The sequence below is a fragment of the Macrobrachium nipponense genome, chromosome 43 (assembly GCF_015104395.2).
Source record: "Macrobrachium nipponense isolate FS-2020 chromosome 43, ASM1510439v2, whole genome shotgun sequence".
NCBI classification, from domain to species: domain Eukaryota; kingdom Metazoa; phylum Arthropoda; class Malacostraca; order Decapoda; family Palaemonidae; genus Macrobrachium; species Macrobrachium nipponense.
Genome location: NC_061104.1, coordinates 6,509,864 through 6,528,438, shown reverse-complemented (window position 1 = coordinate 6,528,438; position 18,575 = coordinate 6,509,864). Strand labels below are relative to the sequence as shown.

General features: G+C 35.9%; 1 protein-coding gene across 1 annotated transcript; it reads right to left on the bottom strand.

The window, feature by feature from the left end:
* Positions 1-763: 763 nt before the first annotated feature.
* On the bottom strand, positions 764-9,356 carry LOC135213788 (probable glutamate receptor). The gene is made up of 9 exons (XM_064247916.1): positions 9,313-9,356; positions 6,908-6,982; positions 5,646-5,736; positions 3,826-4,123; positions 3,218-3,435; positions 2,441-2,621; positions 2,219-2,318; positions 1,238-1,367; positions 764-901 (listed from the first exon to the last, which is right to left on the bottom strand). The coding sequence occupies exons 1-9, from the start codon at positions 9,354-9,356 to the stop codon at positions 764-766; spliced, it is 1,275 nt and encodes a 424-aa protein (XP_064103986.1).
* Positions 9,357-18,575: the final 9,219 nt, after the last annotated feature.

Sequence of the window (18,575 nt, the reverse complement as noted above, 5' to 3'; positions counted from 1 at the left end):
TCCGATACATTTTTTTTATTACAGTGGTAAATGCTTTGGTATGCTGATAAAAAATCCATGATTTAATTTATTTTCACTTCATAACAACATTACGTATAACCAATTATGACAAAACAGGTTACAGTAAAACTTGTTTGATCAATGCACTTAATGTTTATTTGCTAAGGAAAGAGAGAGCATCTAAATTTATCATTTATCATTTTCGTTCTTTCCCCACAAGAGTAATATTTAACATATTAAATAGGTAATAATTTTCTCGATGATTTGCGTAGTGATGTTCTCCGTTTCTGAAGTCAGTAATGTTGGTGGGGAGAGGAGGAGAAGGAGAAGCTGTAAGAACAGGCATGTTGGACAGCGTAACTTGTAGTTACTTACATCATGAGCAGCAATGCTCAGTGGATCCCCAGTAGTGGAGGTATAGTAGATTCACCTCACCTGAAAGACGTATATCTCAGGAGAGGAGGAACATAGATCCTACCCATGTGAACTCTATCGAGAGACTGAGAGTTTCCAGCCCTGTGATTGGCTTATCAACAGCCAATCAGGAGCGTCGTAAGGAACTGGCCTAGACATCAAATGCACGGTTGATGTGAATCTACTATAGTTGATACACAATGGGAAACGGTGCATGCACGGATAACATTTTTCTCGCTCAATGGTGATTTCCAAATACTGTGAAACTTCAAGAAGAAACTTAGCAAATGTCACAGTAAGAAAAGAGGGAGAACAAATATTATGTACGAGAATGTTTTTAAACGCATTTCTACATCTCTCGCCTGCCAAAAACTGGTGCCGTAATTGCCGATATGTCTACTACACCAGACACGTTCGCAAAGAACAGTTCCAGCAGAAAGATGAGTCCAGCGACGAGAAGTCCACTTGCGAGCAAAACGAACAGTCCCTGACAACAAAAGAATGCTGAATTAATTACTTTAATTTGGTTAATCATTTATGCCACTACTACTACTACTAACAGTTCTTGATGTCACTATTGCTTCAGTATTAATCCTAATGCCTTGGTTGTTACTAACACTTTCATCACTATTTTAGTTTTCAAGAAAAACACACGCACACACACACACACACACACACACACACACACACACACACACATATATATATGTGTGTGTTTGGTGTTTTGTGTTTTTGTGCAAGGTAAGTGTGTGTGTATGTGTGTTTGTGCAAGGTAAAGAGGGTATATATGTGCATGGGTAAATGAAGTTATTTTCCTACTCACCCAGATATTAATCATGGCCAAAGGTTCTCTCACAGTAAATCTAGAAGGCATATGACGACACGAAGAGGAATTCGCAAAATTTGAGTCGAGCCATTGGCGATACATCCCACCTGCCACGATTGCCCCGATCCTGCAGTGTTCAACAAAAAAAATATATACACACATTTTATACATATATATATATTACGTATATATTGTATATGTATAAATAAATAAATTATATAGCCACAGTGAAAGTGAGACCAGATCTTTTGCCTTTACTCTAAGCCCCTCTTAGGTTTGCTTGAAAATATGTTAGAGTTAAGGCATAGATCTTGCGCTCCGTTTTTTCACTTTCCTCGTGGCCTTATGCTGTTATGTCACGTTTTCATTCCCGTCATAGAAATTTGCTTAAGTATTCTACTCTTGGTGCGACTGATTTGTCCTGCGAAACATTGCTTTGTTTAGGTTGATGAACAGTTCCATATCATGAATCATAATAGTAATGATAATAATAAACGTTGCTATTATCATCGACATTCTATCGATCCCCGAGATCACCCTCTGATGGAAGCAGCAATTCACCTCCTTTCCATAAGACTCCATTGTACGTTTGTTGACTCAAAAGTGTAAACGAATTACCTGGCAATTAGTTGACTGTGGAGCGTAGCATCCAGGGTGGGGAGTTGCATGGAGCCACGATCCACATACAGAAACATTCGCAGGTAATCGGAATGCCGGTATGATCATTCTAGAATCACCCCTCGTAGATAATAATAATAGTAATAGAATACTTATTGCAGCATGAGTATTGAAGTGGAGAAACTAATCCACAGTTATGTAGATATACATATATTTAAAGATAAATCTGTACAGATAGCTTTCGGGGATCTGTTCGAACAAATTCCCGAAATTTATCTGTACAGATTTACCTTTGGATATCTACATTACTGTGGATTTGTTCCTCCAGTGATAATAATAACAAAGAATGTTGCCTTTTACCTGTGAGTGAGGGCTTCCACTAAAGGACTACCTTGCTGTCCAATCATTCCCATCACGAAAGGGACAAAGGCTTCTCTAGCCATGTAAAAATTACAAGAGCCTGCAAAAAGTTAAGTGAGGACATTAGGCTGCATTTAAACAAGATTCATTTAGTCACATGATAATCTGGTTTTTGTATCGCATATATTGGGAATGAATGAGTGAATATTTATCCTTACTAACCAAATTGCGAGAAGTAATTGGCGATGAGGCGCGTTCCGTCTGTGGTGTCTGTGGCAATGACGTGATCTCCTCTCAGGACGAGGGTCCCCAGGACTTTGGGGAATTCTGTGAAGTGGATGTCTTTGTATCGGCCGACTAAGCGCAGGTTTACTATATCGCGTAGTAAGCCACTCTCTACGTTCTGTTGGTTAAATAATACTCTGATATCTCTCTCTCTCTCTCTCTCTCTCTCTCTCTCTCTGCATATTCAGTTCAACAATTTTCCTCCCATTCATTTTCGCTCGTTCGGTTTGAGTTCTGCACTGACATCAGTGCACCCTTTATTCTCTCTCTCTCTCTCTCTCTCTCTCTCTCTCTCTCTCTCTCTCTCTCGTGGGAAGAGACCGCGACTAAGGTTTCTCCTTAGAGGAGAGACTAAATGGCGGAAATACAGAATAAGCCCAAAAGTGGAAGTAAAATTCAAATTCAAAATATATCAAGCAATTTCAAGGAAACAACAGAGGTCATCAGGCCATAGCAGTCGCCATTGCCCGAGTTCCTGTTCCATACGTTGAAACCCGAGCTTTCCATGCATAACCAATTCGGAGGACCATGGATATAAATAAAAAAGTATAAAGGAACGTTGGAGAGCTCTCGGTATTGCAATGGTAGTCTTGATAATTCCTTAAGTCACTATAAACATCAGGCCATTAAGTCAAACCAATCAGTCAGATCAGGTTATCAGTCAATTTTTCTTAAGCAGTCTACCATCAAGTATCAACCCCTTATTCAACTTACTTCGATGTAGTCCGTCAGAGCTGTGTTGGGAGTGAAGATAACGGTCATCTTATCGTTGTCCAGCAAATCCTGGATCGACTGTATGGGTCTGGGGGCGTACCTCACAGCCAAGAGAGACATCAGGTTCGTACTGTAACTCCAGCAGATGATCATCGCGCCAAATATCCACGAAAGCACCATAGTTCTTTCGGATACTTTTTCCAGTTTCATTGTCATGCCTGGGAAGAGATTAGGTTTATTTTGTATCCTGGTATTCAAAATTGGTCATAAGAGAGTCACGATTGAGATGGTATGGGTATGTGTTGAGGATGGATGGCGAGGAGGGCGTGGAGAGGGATTAGGAGGAACCTGTTCGAGGAAGAAGATCGAGAGGGAGACAGAGAATTAGATACCAAGATAAAGTGAAGGAGGATATGGAGAGAAGAGGTTTGGTGGAGGATGAAGCCTATGGTAGAAGGCAGTGGAGAAGGCTCATCAAGCAACCGACCCCTTAACGTAGGGATAACTGTGGGAAAGAAGATTCAAAATATTTTAAGAAGTTGGAAAGTTAATTTGTAAACCAGTTATCATGTTAATATTTACAAAGAGTTGCTCTTGAAAATACCGACCTTGAACGATGATTATCCTGTAGGTGTGGAAAAACACAGCAGTAGCGTACGCCATCAGTGGCTCGCCTTTGTAATTTTCTGCTATGGCTGTTGTGATGAATCCCACGATAAGCAAAGACACCAGCGTCCCCACCCAGACCAGCGGGGTCAAAGGTAACAAGAACCCCCAAGGATCCACTTCCGCTCGACTTTGACCCACAACGAACTTGCGGGCGTCATTGAATATCGGGGTGGTGTAATCGATGGCCGTTTTCCGGATTTCGGTGAGGTCGTGTGGGCCCAGGGCGATGTCGGTTTCCTAGGGAGGATGCGGGTGACCCGTTTACTGACATAAGGCCATGGCTACAGATATGTTTGGGAGGCGTCATCTTTGGTGGATGGAGAAATTGGTTATGTCAAGTTAATATTTAAGTTGGTTGGTACGGGAGAAGCGTTAAATAATTCGAAGGCTACAGGTGTTATTGAGAAGCTGGTCAGATCTAATTGGAAAATATAAAGAAACGAGAAATGACTGACATATATTTAATGGTGGTTTACACCTATCGATTTTGGAGAATATCATACATTGTTTTTTTTTATATATTAAGCGATCTTCGGCGTCGATGACCTAAGTTGTTGTGACGCCATGGTACATTTTAAGACTCATTTTGCCTATATATAGTGTCTGGAAAGATTAGAAACTTCGGATCATGTCAAAATTAGCGGACCCACTATTTTCCAAGGCAATATCATACCACTTTGATTTATATATATATATATATATATATATATATATATATATATATATATATATATATATATATATATATATATATATATATATATATATATAATATATCGGCAATCAGCAGGGTCCATCAAACACATATAAAAGTCCATGGTTTATTACAAAAACGTTTCGCACATGGACTTTTATATGTGTTTGATGGACCCTGCTGATTGCCGATACAATATCTCGTCTGGAACCAGGTTTCTAAGTGTTTGATGGCAGTAAAATTTCTGCTCATTATAATATTCCAAGAAATGAGTGGAAAACTAATCAGTTCTCCAGATTTACCATAGCGAAAAAAACCACTAACCCAGGTCATTTTCACCTTCAATTTCTCGGTTCATATAACCAAAGTCGCTGCGACACCACTTTACATAACCCGGTCAACCAACGTAAAATTTTCATTGCTTAAAAAATCCCGTAGGGGTGGTAGTGCCGTCAATGAATCTCATGTGGTGCACTGTAGGCATTACTTAAGGTTCTTTGCAGCGTGCCTTCAGCCCCTAGCTGCAACCACTTTCGTTGCATTTACAGTACCTCCTTTCATACTCTCTACCTTCTCCTAACACTTGGTTCATAGTGCAGCTGTGAGGTTTTCCTCCTGTTACACCTTTCAAACCTTTGACTGTCAATTTTCATTTCAGCGCTGAATGACCTCACAGGTCCCAGGGCTTGGCCTTTGGCCTAAATTCTATATGCATCCAGGAATTGCAGCTGGCATTGAAATATAAAATTGAGGCTAAAGGACGAGCGTTGGGACCTACGAGATTATTCAGCGCTGAAAATAATGTTGAAACATTTGTTAGCAGAGGGTGGAAAGAAAGATGGAAGGGAAGAAAGAGATTATGAACGGAGGTATAGTAAAAGGAGTTAAAGGTGCTACAACTAGAAGTCGTAGGGATACTGCAAAGAACCTTAGGTAATGCCCACTTTGCACAGCGTGAGGTACACTGGCGGCACTACCCTTATAACGGGGCAATGCAGTTAGAAAAGACATGACGCTTTGACAGACTCTGCTGAATTAAATAAATAATAAAAGTGCAAATCAAACCTGATAATAGACTTGCCCGACCATTCCGCTCCACCTCCCACTAGGCTTCTTGGAGCCCCACTCGCCGTCTGCTGGTCGGACCAACCTATACCTACGATTAAAAGAGAAAGTAGATTATGGTAGAGTGAGTTAAGCTGCAAAGACTCTCGTCTGGTATCCTTGAAGATACCTGATCTCAAGAAGACCATGAAGACCTCACTTTGAAAACCTACCGTAGGCGTAAATATATCTACTTTCGGTATTTTTTGGGCTCATAATTTGAAATCTGTTCAGTAAAATATTGTAATGGTACAAACAAGCAGTGCTATATATACATGAGAATCCTCATTGAGACCAGAGTACCGTGAAATCTTGGAGCCAATGGAGTGAGTGATTGAGTTACAAGAAAGACATAATTTTTGCTCATAATGATAAATAAAAAAAAAGGGAAAAGACGCCTACGTAAAGTTGAGGGACTGTGCGAGGGCGCTGAGTAGATTGGCCATCGACCCGGCGAGGTCAAACTGGCGCTCGTCGTCGACCTGATTTTTGATGATGACGTGAGGGAACCAGTGCTCGACACCGATCAGCAGCAATACGGGCGCCTTGAACCTAGAGCAGATGTTGTTGTTATTCGGAAAAAAGGCGGTTATATGCTGTAACGATAATATATCAATTTTAAATAATATTGGTCACTATTAATATCTGAATTCAAATGGAGTGTTGACAATACTGTACTGTACAGCACTGGTGTTATTGATGGTGTATTCGAAAAAAAAAACGGTTATAGATTGTAACGAAAATCTGAAAATATTAAATATCTAATAAAAGGAGCCCATAAAAACACCAAAATATAGAGAGAAAAGTACTATATTTCAGAGACTGCTGTCTCCTTCTTCAGGTAGATGAATGAGAGAAGTTTACAGAATAGGTGGTATTTTTACTTTTCTCATTCATCTACCTGAAGAGGGAGACAGCAGTCTCTGAAATATAGTACTTTTCTCTCTATATTTTGGTGTTTTTATGGGCTCCTTTTATTAGATGGAATTCTGTTGTAACAGAACATTTTTACCAGTCATATTAAATATATGTTACCATTCGTATCTGAATTGAAATGTGAGTTGAAGATACAGTAATATCGTGTACTAACGTTGTTGGTAATACTTTATGCTAATTTTACCATGTTATCTATAAGCATTCGTGTAATGTAGAATGAGGACATGGCAGTACATGAAAATATTAAAATTTCCTCCTCATATCATTTCAAACTATCAGTCACTTACCTGAAAGTTCCGGGCCTCATCAGTAAATCCTTAAGAGTCACTGGGTCCTTCAGCGCCTCCTTCACCGATAGCTTCCTAAATGTAAATTTATAAGAAGTTGATGAGATTTCCTCAGGATATCAGTACATTATTATTGAAAACTGTAGCGGTTTCAGGAAACCTCTTTTGTGTTAAAATTTTAACTCGGTTCAAAATAATTCAGGCTTTCATTTTTTCGCTTTTTATTGATCTTATTCTTTATATTACTACGTACTATATATTATATATATATACATATATCTATATTGTCGGCAGAGTCGGTCATATCACTGAAGTCCTGATTTCTCCTCTGTTGCTGGCTCGAATGCACGAAAGGACAAAATTATTATGAACTAAAAAATTCCCCTTCTGTTAACATATATGAAAATATATCAATTCGAGGTAGAGCGAATTGGTTATTAAAGGACATTTGTAGCTTAATGCATATATACTATGTATGTATGTGTGTATGTATATATAGGACTGAAGCACAAAACACGTTATGAGACTTATCGTCATGGCGCCACGAGTAGAGAGAATAACCCATCACCTCGAATTATTTGGGAGAAGTTCAGTGAGCGGTGTCGGAACTAGGCCCTGGTAGGGGGTCCAAATGGCTATCCTGATCACCCGCCCTCCTTCGGCTGGGCCGTAGGGTGAGTGAGAGTAGACGTTTATCCACCTGAAAAGTGAAAACAATTGGGGTGTATTAGTTTTCCACTGCGTTATTAATATGATTTTTTTTAATCATTCATATATTTTTGTAAAGTTCAGATTAGTTTGGTTAAAATTAGACTAAAATGCTCACATGCACACACATGTATATTTATGCATGTGTGAGTGTATTTATGTATTTGAGTAAAAGCGAATCCCATAGAAAATAACCGGGAGTTGATAATTGTTTCAAGAACTTTCTGTGATTCAAGCGCCGTTTTGCGTCAGATTTCAAGTCGAATCAATTCATACTGCTTGCTTGACGTCGTTGTAACTAACAAGCAGGACTTGAATTTCACCCCATCTTCAAAAAGACTTGGAAACTCTCTCCAACACCAAAAAAAAAAACTTGGAAAAAAAAAAAAAAAAAAAAAAACTCTCTAACACAAAAAAACTTGGAAAACTCTAATAAACACAAAAAACTTGGAAAAAAACTCTCTCCAACGCACACACACACTGCTTCCTGCACTGTAGAAGATGACTACATGTCAGCTAAACGTCCTCTATGCCAGGCTTCATGTGAATGTTTGTGTGTTTTAAAAAATGTTACTGCTACTACTACTGTAACTACCACTTCTACTATTACTACTATCACTAAGACGCTTATCATCTCTCCACCAGCACCACAACACTAGGTGCCAGTGTCTCAAGAGCCTTCGGTTCTGGGCACTTTCTTCCTATAGTCATTTTTCGTCCATTATATTACCTTTTTTTTTAAGGTTACTGCAGCGACGGTATTTTATCACAGATTTCCTGTTGATGTACAGTGTCAAGTCTGTGACGCCCGTTTAATAATCATAAATCAATCAGTTACCAAGTCTCATTGTCACCATGCATCTTGAATGGTGACAGAGAGACACTCGATAATTTGCTAAAACAAGGAGCACCGTCGTTGCAAATCCATAAAAAAAAAAAAAGTAGATTCGACACTGCCAGAAAAAAGGGACCAATTATCCTGCATTGATACACACCACACTTCAAGAAATCGAAGCGCATTCATAATATAATAGTTAATAATAATAATAATAAATAATAATAACAATAATAATAATAATAATAATAATAATAATAATATAATAATAAATAATCAGTGGCAAAAGCCCTCCACTGGAGCGTGTGCAAGAAACATAGCTACCTTGCAGTAATAAGTGGTACGAGCACCAACCTGAGGGAGTGATAGAAAACGATCACGCAAAGATCCTCTGGGACTATGGTATCAGAACAGATAGGGTGATACGTGCAAATAGACCAGACGTGACGTTGATTGACAAAGTCAAGAAGAAAGTATCACTCATTGATGTCGCAATACCATGGGACACCAGAGTTGAAGAGAAAGAGAGAGAAAAATGGATAAGTATCAAGATCTGAAAATAGAAATAAGAAGGATATGGGATATGCCAGTGGAAATCGTACCCATAATCATAGGAGCACTAGGCACGATCCCAAGATCCCTGAAAAGGAATCTAGAAAAACTAGAGGCTGAAGTAGCTCCAGGACTCATGCAGAAGAGTGTGATCCTAGAAACGGCGCACATAGTAAGAAAAGTGGTGGACTCCTAAGGAGGCAGGATGCAACCCGGAACCCCACACTATAAATACCACCCAGTCGAATTGGAGGACTGTGATAGAGGGAAAAAAAAAATAATAATATAATAATACTATTTCATTAAATACCTCTTCACACCAGCTGACGAGGTATTCCTGGTGAGTATGACCATGGCGCTCGTGGTGAATAGCGCCCAGTGGCGCTGCATCAGGATCTTCAGCCTTTCCAGGCCAATGCTAGTGATCACTATCGGCCTCTGCTTCCAGACCAAAAGCATATCGTTGTGATGTCCTTCAAGGAAGGAATCCAGGAAGTCGGGGTCGTTACTCGCTGCCGCCAGAATTATGCAGTGGTAGGATTTTCGAAGCTTAATCGGAAAGAGACAAATTTATTCTTTTTGTATGTTCTGTGTAAGTGATATCTAAACACACACACATCACTCATATATATATATATATATATATATATATATATATATTATATATATATATACATGCATATATATATATGATATATATATATAACCTGCATATATATATATATATATATATATGTATATATAATGTATATATATACATATTATATATATATATATATATCTATATATATATATATATATATAAATACTATATATATATGTGTATGTATGAGTGGGTTTAATTTTTTTTTCCTGAAAGTGTCATTCGTTTTGCTATCATGTAAAATATATATATATATATATATATATATATATATATATATATATATATATATATATCTAAAATGTATGTATGCACGCATACATACATATATATATATATATATATATATATATATATATACGTATTATATATATATACGTATATATATATATATATATATATTATATATATATATATATATATATATATATATATTATCATTTCCCCTTAGAGAGGGTGGTTCCAGATGTTGCTATACTTCTGGAATCTCTCTCCCCCATCCTACTTCCCTTCTCCCCCTCTCACGTAAAAATCCCCCCTCAAGTTTTTCTCTTTTTTTTTTTTCGATTTTTTCGTCTAGTTTTCGAAAAAATTTTTGTCTTTCCGATACCGATCTTTTATGGCTCTCGCTTGCGAACAAAGTTTGAAATGACCTTGTAGAGAGAGAGAGAGAGAGAGAGAGAGAGAGAGAGAGAGAGAGAGAGAGAGAGAGACTACGACGACGAAGGGAAGGTATCTGAGTCATGGAATGTCGATTTCAGCAAAAACATGTTCCCCTTCTCAGATACAAGGTATCAAGTCAGGTAATTTACTTATTTTCTAGGCGCTATCTCAAATGAAATGACTCTTGTGAATATATTTATGGGAATTATGATTTTATGGATATATCAAACACACACATATATAGTATAATATATGGTTTATATATATATGCTTACATTATATATATCTGTATCTATCTATCATCTATCTATCTATCTATCTATCTATCATCTACTATCTATCTATCTATCTATCTATATATATATATATATATATATATATATATATTTATATATATATATATACATATATATATATATATACATATGTAGCTATATTGCGATTTGTGGCATTTCCTTAGCAGTTCAGTGTTACTTTTACACATACATACATATATATATATATATATATATATATATATATATAAATATATATATATATATATATACAAGTATGGAGACAGGAGCAATCACTCAGGGATAGATATTGGAGTAGGGAGACGCGTTCTGTCTTTCATCCATTTATTAGCGCCGACGTTTCGTATCAGCTTGATACATTTTCCAGGCTGAAACGATTACACATCAATTGCGTATAAGTAAAAAGATACACACAATGTTTACCAACACCAAAATTAAAAACCTTTTAATAAATTAAGAATAAAACAGAGTAAAAACACGAAACACAGAATAACAGTGAAAGGGCTAGGAGCGAATACAGAAAAACAAATTAGTTTAAAAATAATAATTGATAAATAATAGAAAAAATATATAAATAAAATAATAAATAATAAATATAGAAAAATATATAATAATAATAATAATAATAATAATATAATAATAATAATAATTAATAATAATAATAATAATAGAACGAACAAGACGCCTACCCACAGCGGTAGCGGAAGGAGAACTGACACGAAAAATTGTTATGGAAGGGAGTGTAAACAAAACAACAGGTAATTAGGCAATAAACAGTTGGGTGGAAGACGATTGGTGGTTAAGAGAAGGTACAGTTAGCTTGATTATTATTGATTCAAGGGTGGTTAGTTCGTCTATATGTCGGGTTCTTCCTACAATATTAAAATGACTGGCATCTATGTGTGTTTTGCAACTTTTACTGTGATTTCTTATGTTAGATTGTTCTGGATTTGAATAGTCGACCAACCCGTTCTATGGCTAATTCCTTGATGAGAGGAAATTCGGACTTTTAGCAGCCTCCTGGTGCAACCGATGTAAGTGCCGAGATCACATCTGGGACAATTATACTTATAAAACGACACCGGAGGCAAACAGGGGGCTGATCTTATCCTTGACTTGGAAGAGTGAGCCGATAGTTCGGGGGTTTTATGGGAATTAGTTTCAAATTAAGGGCAGGCAATTGCTCATTGAATAGGGTGATGTATTTTTTCTATAGTTCATGTTTTTTTTAACTTTAAAATGAATTCCGTATCAACTCTCCTCCATAGAGCCATTAATCTGACATCAAGCTGGTCTACCTTTCATACTGAAGTGACTTTCCTTGCTGATTACTTTATGGATAATTATTTCCCTCCAGCAATTTTTCATAGATCCCTTAATAGGCTACTTAATCTGAAATTCAATCCACCTCCAATAGTCCATAGTGTCCCCAAGCTCCGTATGTTTGCTAGATTTCCCTTTCTCCATAATAATAAATTTAGGAAAAAATGCATCACCCTATTCAATGAGCAATTGCCTGCCCTTAATTTGAAACTAATTCCCATAAAACCCCCGAAACTATCGGCTCACTCTTCCAAAGTTCAAGGATGAAGATCAGCCCCCTGTTTGCCTCCGGTGTCGTTTATAAGTATAATTGTCCCAGATGTGATCTCGGCACTTACATCGGTTGCACCAGGAGGCTGCTAAAAGTCCGAATTTCCTCCATCAAGGAATTAGCCATAGAACGGGTTGTCGACTATCAAATCCAGAACAATCTAACATAAGAAATCACAGTAAAAGTTGCAAAACACACATAGATGCCAGTCATTTAATATTGTAGGAAGAACCCGACATATAGACGAACTAACCACCCTTGATCAATAATAATCAAGCTAACTGTACCTTCTCTTAACCACCAATCGTCTTCCACCCAACTGTTTATTGCCTAATTACCTGTTGTTTTGTTTACACTCCCTTCCATAACAATTTTTCGTGTCAGTTCTCCTTCCGCTACCGCTGTGGGTAGGCGTCTTGTTCGTTCTATTATTATTATTATTATTATTATTATTATTATTATTATTATTATTATTATTATTATTATTATTATTATTATTATTATTATATATTTTTCTATTATTATCATTATTATTTTTTAACTAATTTGTTTTTCTGTATTCGCTCCTAGCCCTTTCACTGTTATTCTGTGTTTCTGTTTTTACTCTGTTTTTATTCTTAATTTATTAAAAGGTTTTTAATTTTGGTGTTGGTAAACATTGTGTGTATCTTTTTACTTATACGCAATTGATGTGTAATCGTTTCAGCCTGGAAAATGTATCAAGCTGATACGAAACGTCGGCGCTAATAAATGGATGAAAGACAGAACGCGTCTCCCTACTCCAATATGTCTATATATATACATATACATCTAATGCATACATATATATAATAGTCTTTTCAATGACATATGAGATTTCGGTGACACCTCTGTTTCTCTGGCTTTAATTTCCAAAGTCATGTTTTGTTTTACATTGATACTAAATTTATGTCCCTTTTTTTATTTATTATGCGATGTTTCTCCGTCATGATTGCTCCTCTTTTCGTCAAAATCATCTATCATTAAGTCTGAGCCATGTTTCTTTTTTATAGTGTTCCGTATTCTCCTGTCATCAATATCAGTTAATACTTTACTTTGCACATTTGTATTGTGTTTCATTTGTTTTTATTATCCGCTTTAATAATTACTGTATATTTTGCTCTTTTCTTCTTGTAATTGACAATATTCTTTCCATTATCATCCTGTTTTTTTTATTATACTCAATTTGTTTTCCGTCAGCATCAAACGATGTTACATCGTTTAAGTGTGTTGATACTTGATGCAGTGTTAAGATATGTTCATTGAATGTTTTACTTTTCATTAACCCCAACAAATCATATTTAGTTTTATATGACTTCCATCAAGAGGTACAAAAGGTATTTGTCATGACCTACCAATAGTCAAGAATGTTTTACTTTCCGTCTACACCGAAAAATCATGTTATCTGTTTATCTCTCATTCCCCTCAAGATGTATATATGCCCGTTGCTTAATCAGATATTTCTTATTACCGTCTATTAGTTCTTTTGAATGAACACCATATTCCTTGGAAGCTTGAAATTCAAGTCAGTAACCCCTGTGGGCTTCTTTCATATGAATTGGGTTCATCTTCGGAATAATAATCGATAATAATAAATTCCGAGTGGATCTTGTTTGTCCTCCCCCGGGTGACATTAGGGGATACACGACACAGCCACAAACAAACTGGTTTGTCCTTCCCGGGTCGGGGTAGGGGAACGGGCGGTTAGGGAAGGCATCCACCATCCTCCTGCAAACCTGTTTGTTCGCCCCTGGTAGGGCGGAGCAGGTAGGGGAGAGAGCAGCGCAGGGTTACAGCGCGCGTCAACAAGCTTGTAATACAATAATAATAATAATAATAATGACCTACCATCGTTGCCTCATTAATGACAGACTGCAGTTGTTGGCGGGTCTCATTCAGACCTTGCGACGTTACTTCGAAGACCCTGGAGCCTGATTGAGGCCTTGCTTTTGTTAGCACCTGCGAACGAAGAAGAAGAAGAAGAAGAAGAAGGCATTAAATAAGTGACATACAGAGTGATGGTCACAAGGACGACAATACTAACAATTCAGTCCAGCTGAGGTGACTTAGTTGCATTTAAACTTCATAAATTGTGGTGTATTATGAGACTACAGTAAGATCTACATAAACAAAATACACCTGTTTGCTCAGAATTCGGTTTAGGGTTTAGTCGAAATCCAAAACTTTCAATGAAAGGAGATTACTTGATCCTAAGCCTTTTCCAAAGACTATCATCATTAACGCAGAGTTTAATATTTTCCCAATTATCATTACCAGTTTTATCATTATCAAACTCGTAACGAGCATCTATCATTTTTAATGAATTCGTATCCCTGAAAAAAAAAAAAAAAAAAAACGGTGCAATGATAAAAATTTTCCAGATTCCATATCCCAAGCTTTAGTAAGTTAGAATCGAAATGAGCAAGAGAATGAGATACAAATTAGAAAATAAAGATGCAGATGAGAGAAGAATAAATCCAAAAATACAAGAAACGTACGAGAAAAATGGATACATTACCTGATGGACTATTTATCATTACCTGGTAAACAGCGGCAGAGGACGACCTCCCGTCCGTGATGAGGAGAAGGGAACACTCTGGTTTCGAGGTCGTCCTCAAGATGGTCGCCAACGCATCGCTAGCGACGGAGAGAAACTCTTCTTTCCCTGGTGAAAGTTGCATCCCTGGATGTGAGAGCGAAAGAAAGAGAAGCAATTTAAAACCCTCGCACCACAATATTGTTTTGTCTGCTTCCTTCTTGGATATACTCAAGTACATCTAATTGATTTGTAGGAAATACTCGTGCTGTACCGTATGTTTATGTGACTGATGAAAATAACGTACGATCTTGCGTGATAATGTTGTAATGATTTGAATCTTCAATCCAAAATAATTCGAATATTTTTATCTTGTATCATTTTTTCTTTAACTCGAAATATTCTACAAAGTATCTATTTTCATTCACAGTTTTTTTTTTTTTTTCTTTTTTTTGTAAATAGATTGAGTCTCGAAGATATTTATGACAAGGTTATACCACTTCTTCAACTTCATACAAAGTTTATTAAATAAAGACATGAATATCAATATAAATTTTTCTTCCTCGGTTCGAGCCCAGAGAGCCACATTAGGCCTCTATCTCACCATGGACCACCCTTGACCGATCGTTTTAGCGCCAGAGGCTGTGTCAAAAAAAAAAGAAAAAAAAAAACTAAAGATCTCGTATGAATACTCGTTTAACTTTCTAAAGTTGAAATACGGAAAAAACAGCTTCATCAAAATTACATATAAAGAATACTATAAAAAAAGGTTTCGGTTACAGATATGTTTTTCAATTCATATTCAATTTGTGTAAGACAAATTCACGAATTTCGTATAAATATTCGTTAATAGGACACGAGTTGAAATAAAATGCTTCACAGAATATGCAAATATTTAAAATAAAAAATAAAAAAGTAATTTTAGGTAAATTATACTTATCTGCGATTGATATTTAATGTTTATTTAAACAAAGCTATGAATTTTCCGCAAATGTTCGTATAAGTGACATTGGTTAAATCGGACAAAATGTAGAAAAATTATGAAAGTGATTACAATTCGAAATTAAAAACTGCAAACTTAATCAATCAGTTTGATTACGACTTTTGCACTGATTTGCAGAATGAGAAATTCTTGACTATTCTTTGATTCCCTAAATTTACTGAACGATTTAACTTAGTCAAAAGGCGCTTCTGATATATTTTTCCTAAGAGTACACGGAGATTGTATTGATGGGATATGCCCGTCTTGGTCGCTTAGAAAAAATAAAAATTAAAAAAGACCATTCTTACCTGCTTCCGCTATGAAAGGAGGGAGACCAAAAACTATTATCCAAAGGAGAATTGCTATTGGGTGTTTGTGTGGAATCCGCATTGCTGTCGAACAGTTCTCTGGAAACTGGAAAATAATCGAGGAGAAAACTTTTTGAAAATAGGTCTCAACGCAGAAGAGAGCGTAGAAAGTCTTTTGTAAAAATAGAAAAGTCTCACCTGCTCTTGGAAGATCGTTGGTTAAAGAGAGAGAGAGACGTGAGAAGAATATAGAGAGATGAGAGAGAGAGGGGCGAGAGAGAGCTGAGAGAGAGAGAGAGAGAGAGAGAGAGAGAGAGAGAGAGAGAGAGAGAGAGAGCTCTAAAATCTCCCCTACTTAGCCTTAGAGATTTTGAGGAATGGAAAGGAAAAGATACGAAAACCTTTTATAAAAAAAAAATCTTTTTAAAACTAACAAACAATCTGCATGGAGTGGAAACATCCATCGCTTTGAAAATAAGTAAAAATATTTCCTGAAAATCAATTCTGTAAAATGATCACTGTTTAAAAATGAAAGTACCATAGAGCAGTAGAATTTTTTGCCATTAAATGAGCTTACACTTTATGGGGAAAATAAATCAGTTACCAGACCACTGAGCTGATTAACAGCTCTCCTGGGGCTGGCCCGAAGGCTTAGATATTTTGACGTGGCTAGGAACCAATTGGTCACCTAGCAACGGAACCTACAGCTTATTGTGAAATCCGAACCATATTATATCGAGAAATTAATTTCTATCACAAGAAATAAATTCCTCTGATTCCGCGTTGGCCGAGCCGAGAATCTAACTTCAGACCACTGGACTGGTAGCCGAGTGTGAAAACCACTCGTCCAACGAGAAACTAAAAAACATATAACTCTCTCAGTTACGAGATGCGATTCTTCCTGCAGATGAGGTAACACTGATCTAAATTAAAACTACTTTCAAAAGGCCAAAAATGCTGTGACACCAGCGATTGCAGCAACGAAAATCTTACCTCAGAAAGTCCGGATGTCATGGAGGGCAGCTCGAATCACGGCGTTTTCAGACCGTAGAGTGTGAGCAGCTCTTTCCCGTAGGTATCTTTAAACCTGATCTAATGACGTCACTGTAGCGAGGTGCCCCTGAATGACTGACAGCCACATTCTTGTATATACAAAGGCTTTGTAGGAAGATTTCCAAAGTTAGTCTTACAAAATCAGCCGCCTTTCTAAGGAGGCGATGCTAGCTATTGTCCGTGTCGCCAGAATAAGTAATGGGTTCATCTGAATGAAATTTGGAACTCTCCCTTCCGACATTCATCTATCTATCGGCTTACCTATTCCTTTCTTCTGGTTCGTTTCGCTTCCGTATCCTTAACGAGCTGTACTTTGCTGCCGCTTTTGTGGCGTTTTTAATAAAAATGAAGAGAAATTGTATATATATTTTTTTTTGTCTCTTGTTAGAGTCATTTTAACATTTTGTGAATTTGTTTGTCTTTTTAGCCTTGAAAATGGTACTTGTTTTACAGAAATGTCGGTAATCATAATAAAGCCAGCTGATTTCGACATAACTGTCCTTCACCGACTTCGATTATATATATATATATATATATATATATATATATATATATATATATATATATATATATATATATATATATATACCGTATGGGGGTGCGTGCCTTTGTGTGCGGCTGTATGAGATCGTATACATGTGTATATATTTACATGTATATGTATATATATATATATATATATATATATATATATATATATATATAGAGAGAGAGAGAGAGAGGAGAGAGAGAGAAATTCTTGTCGAAGTTCCCCCTTAACCTTTGTGTCAATAAAATCCTAATTGGAATAAAATACTGAAAACAAGAGAGAATAAGGCTAAATTAAAATTCGTTCAGGTTCTATAACTTTTTAATTCGTATTCAGATAGGTTAAAAATAATCGTCCAAATTATACAGTTAAAGATACATATCTGCCTTCACACCCATTTAAATGTACGTACATACACTATATATATACATATATATATATATATATATATATATATATATATATATAAAGGCAAATGTCTCGAAGAGAAAGTAAAACTGATGAGAAATATTTCTCATCAGTTTTACTTTCTCTTCGAGACATTTGCCTTTATATATATATATATATACATGTATATATTAATCACGTTCCATATCTTCGTGATTCATTTGGACATATATATATATATATATATATATATATATATATATATATATATATATATATATACACACACATATATATATATATATATATATATATATTTTATATCATATATATATATATATATAATATATATACATATATATAACATATATAATATATATATATATATATATATAGTTCGTAATTTCTATATGTTTCTATATATATATATATATATATATATATACATATACATATATATATATGTATACACTATATATATATATATATATATATATATATATATATATAGTTCGTAATTTCTATATGTTTTTCTGTACTTGATAGTACAGATATACTGCTAGC

Coding starts and splice junctions, on each gene's coding strand:
- LOC135213788 (XM_064247916.1), bottom strand. CDS start 9,356: ATGGTCATACTCACCAGGAATACCTCGTCAGCTGGTGTGAAGAG. Junction 5,737..6,907: donor ATGAGGCCCGGAACTTTCAG/GTAAGTGACTGA, acceptor TTTTAATCGTAG/GTATAGGTTGGTCCGACCAG. Junction 2,319..2,440: donor CAATTACTTCTCGCAATTTG/GTTAGTAAGGAT, acceptor AACTTTTTGCAG/GCTCTTGTAATTTTTACATG.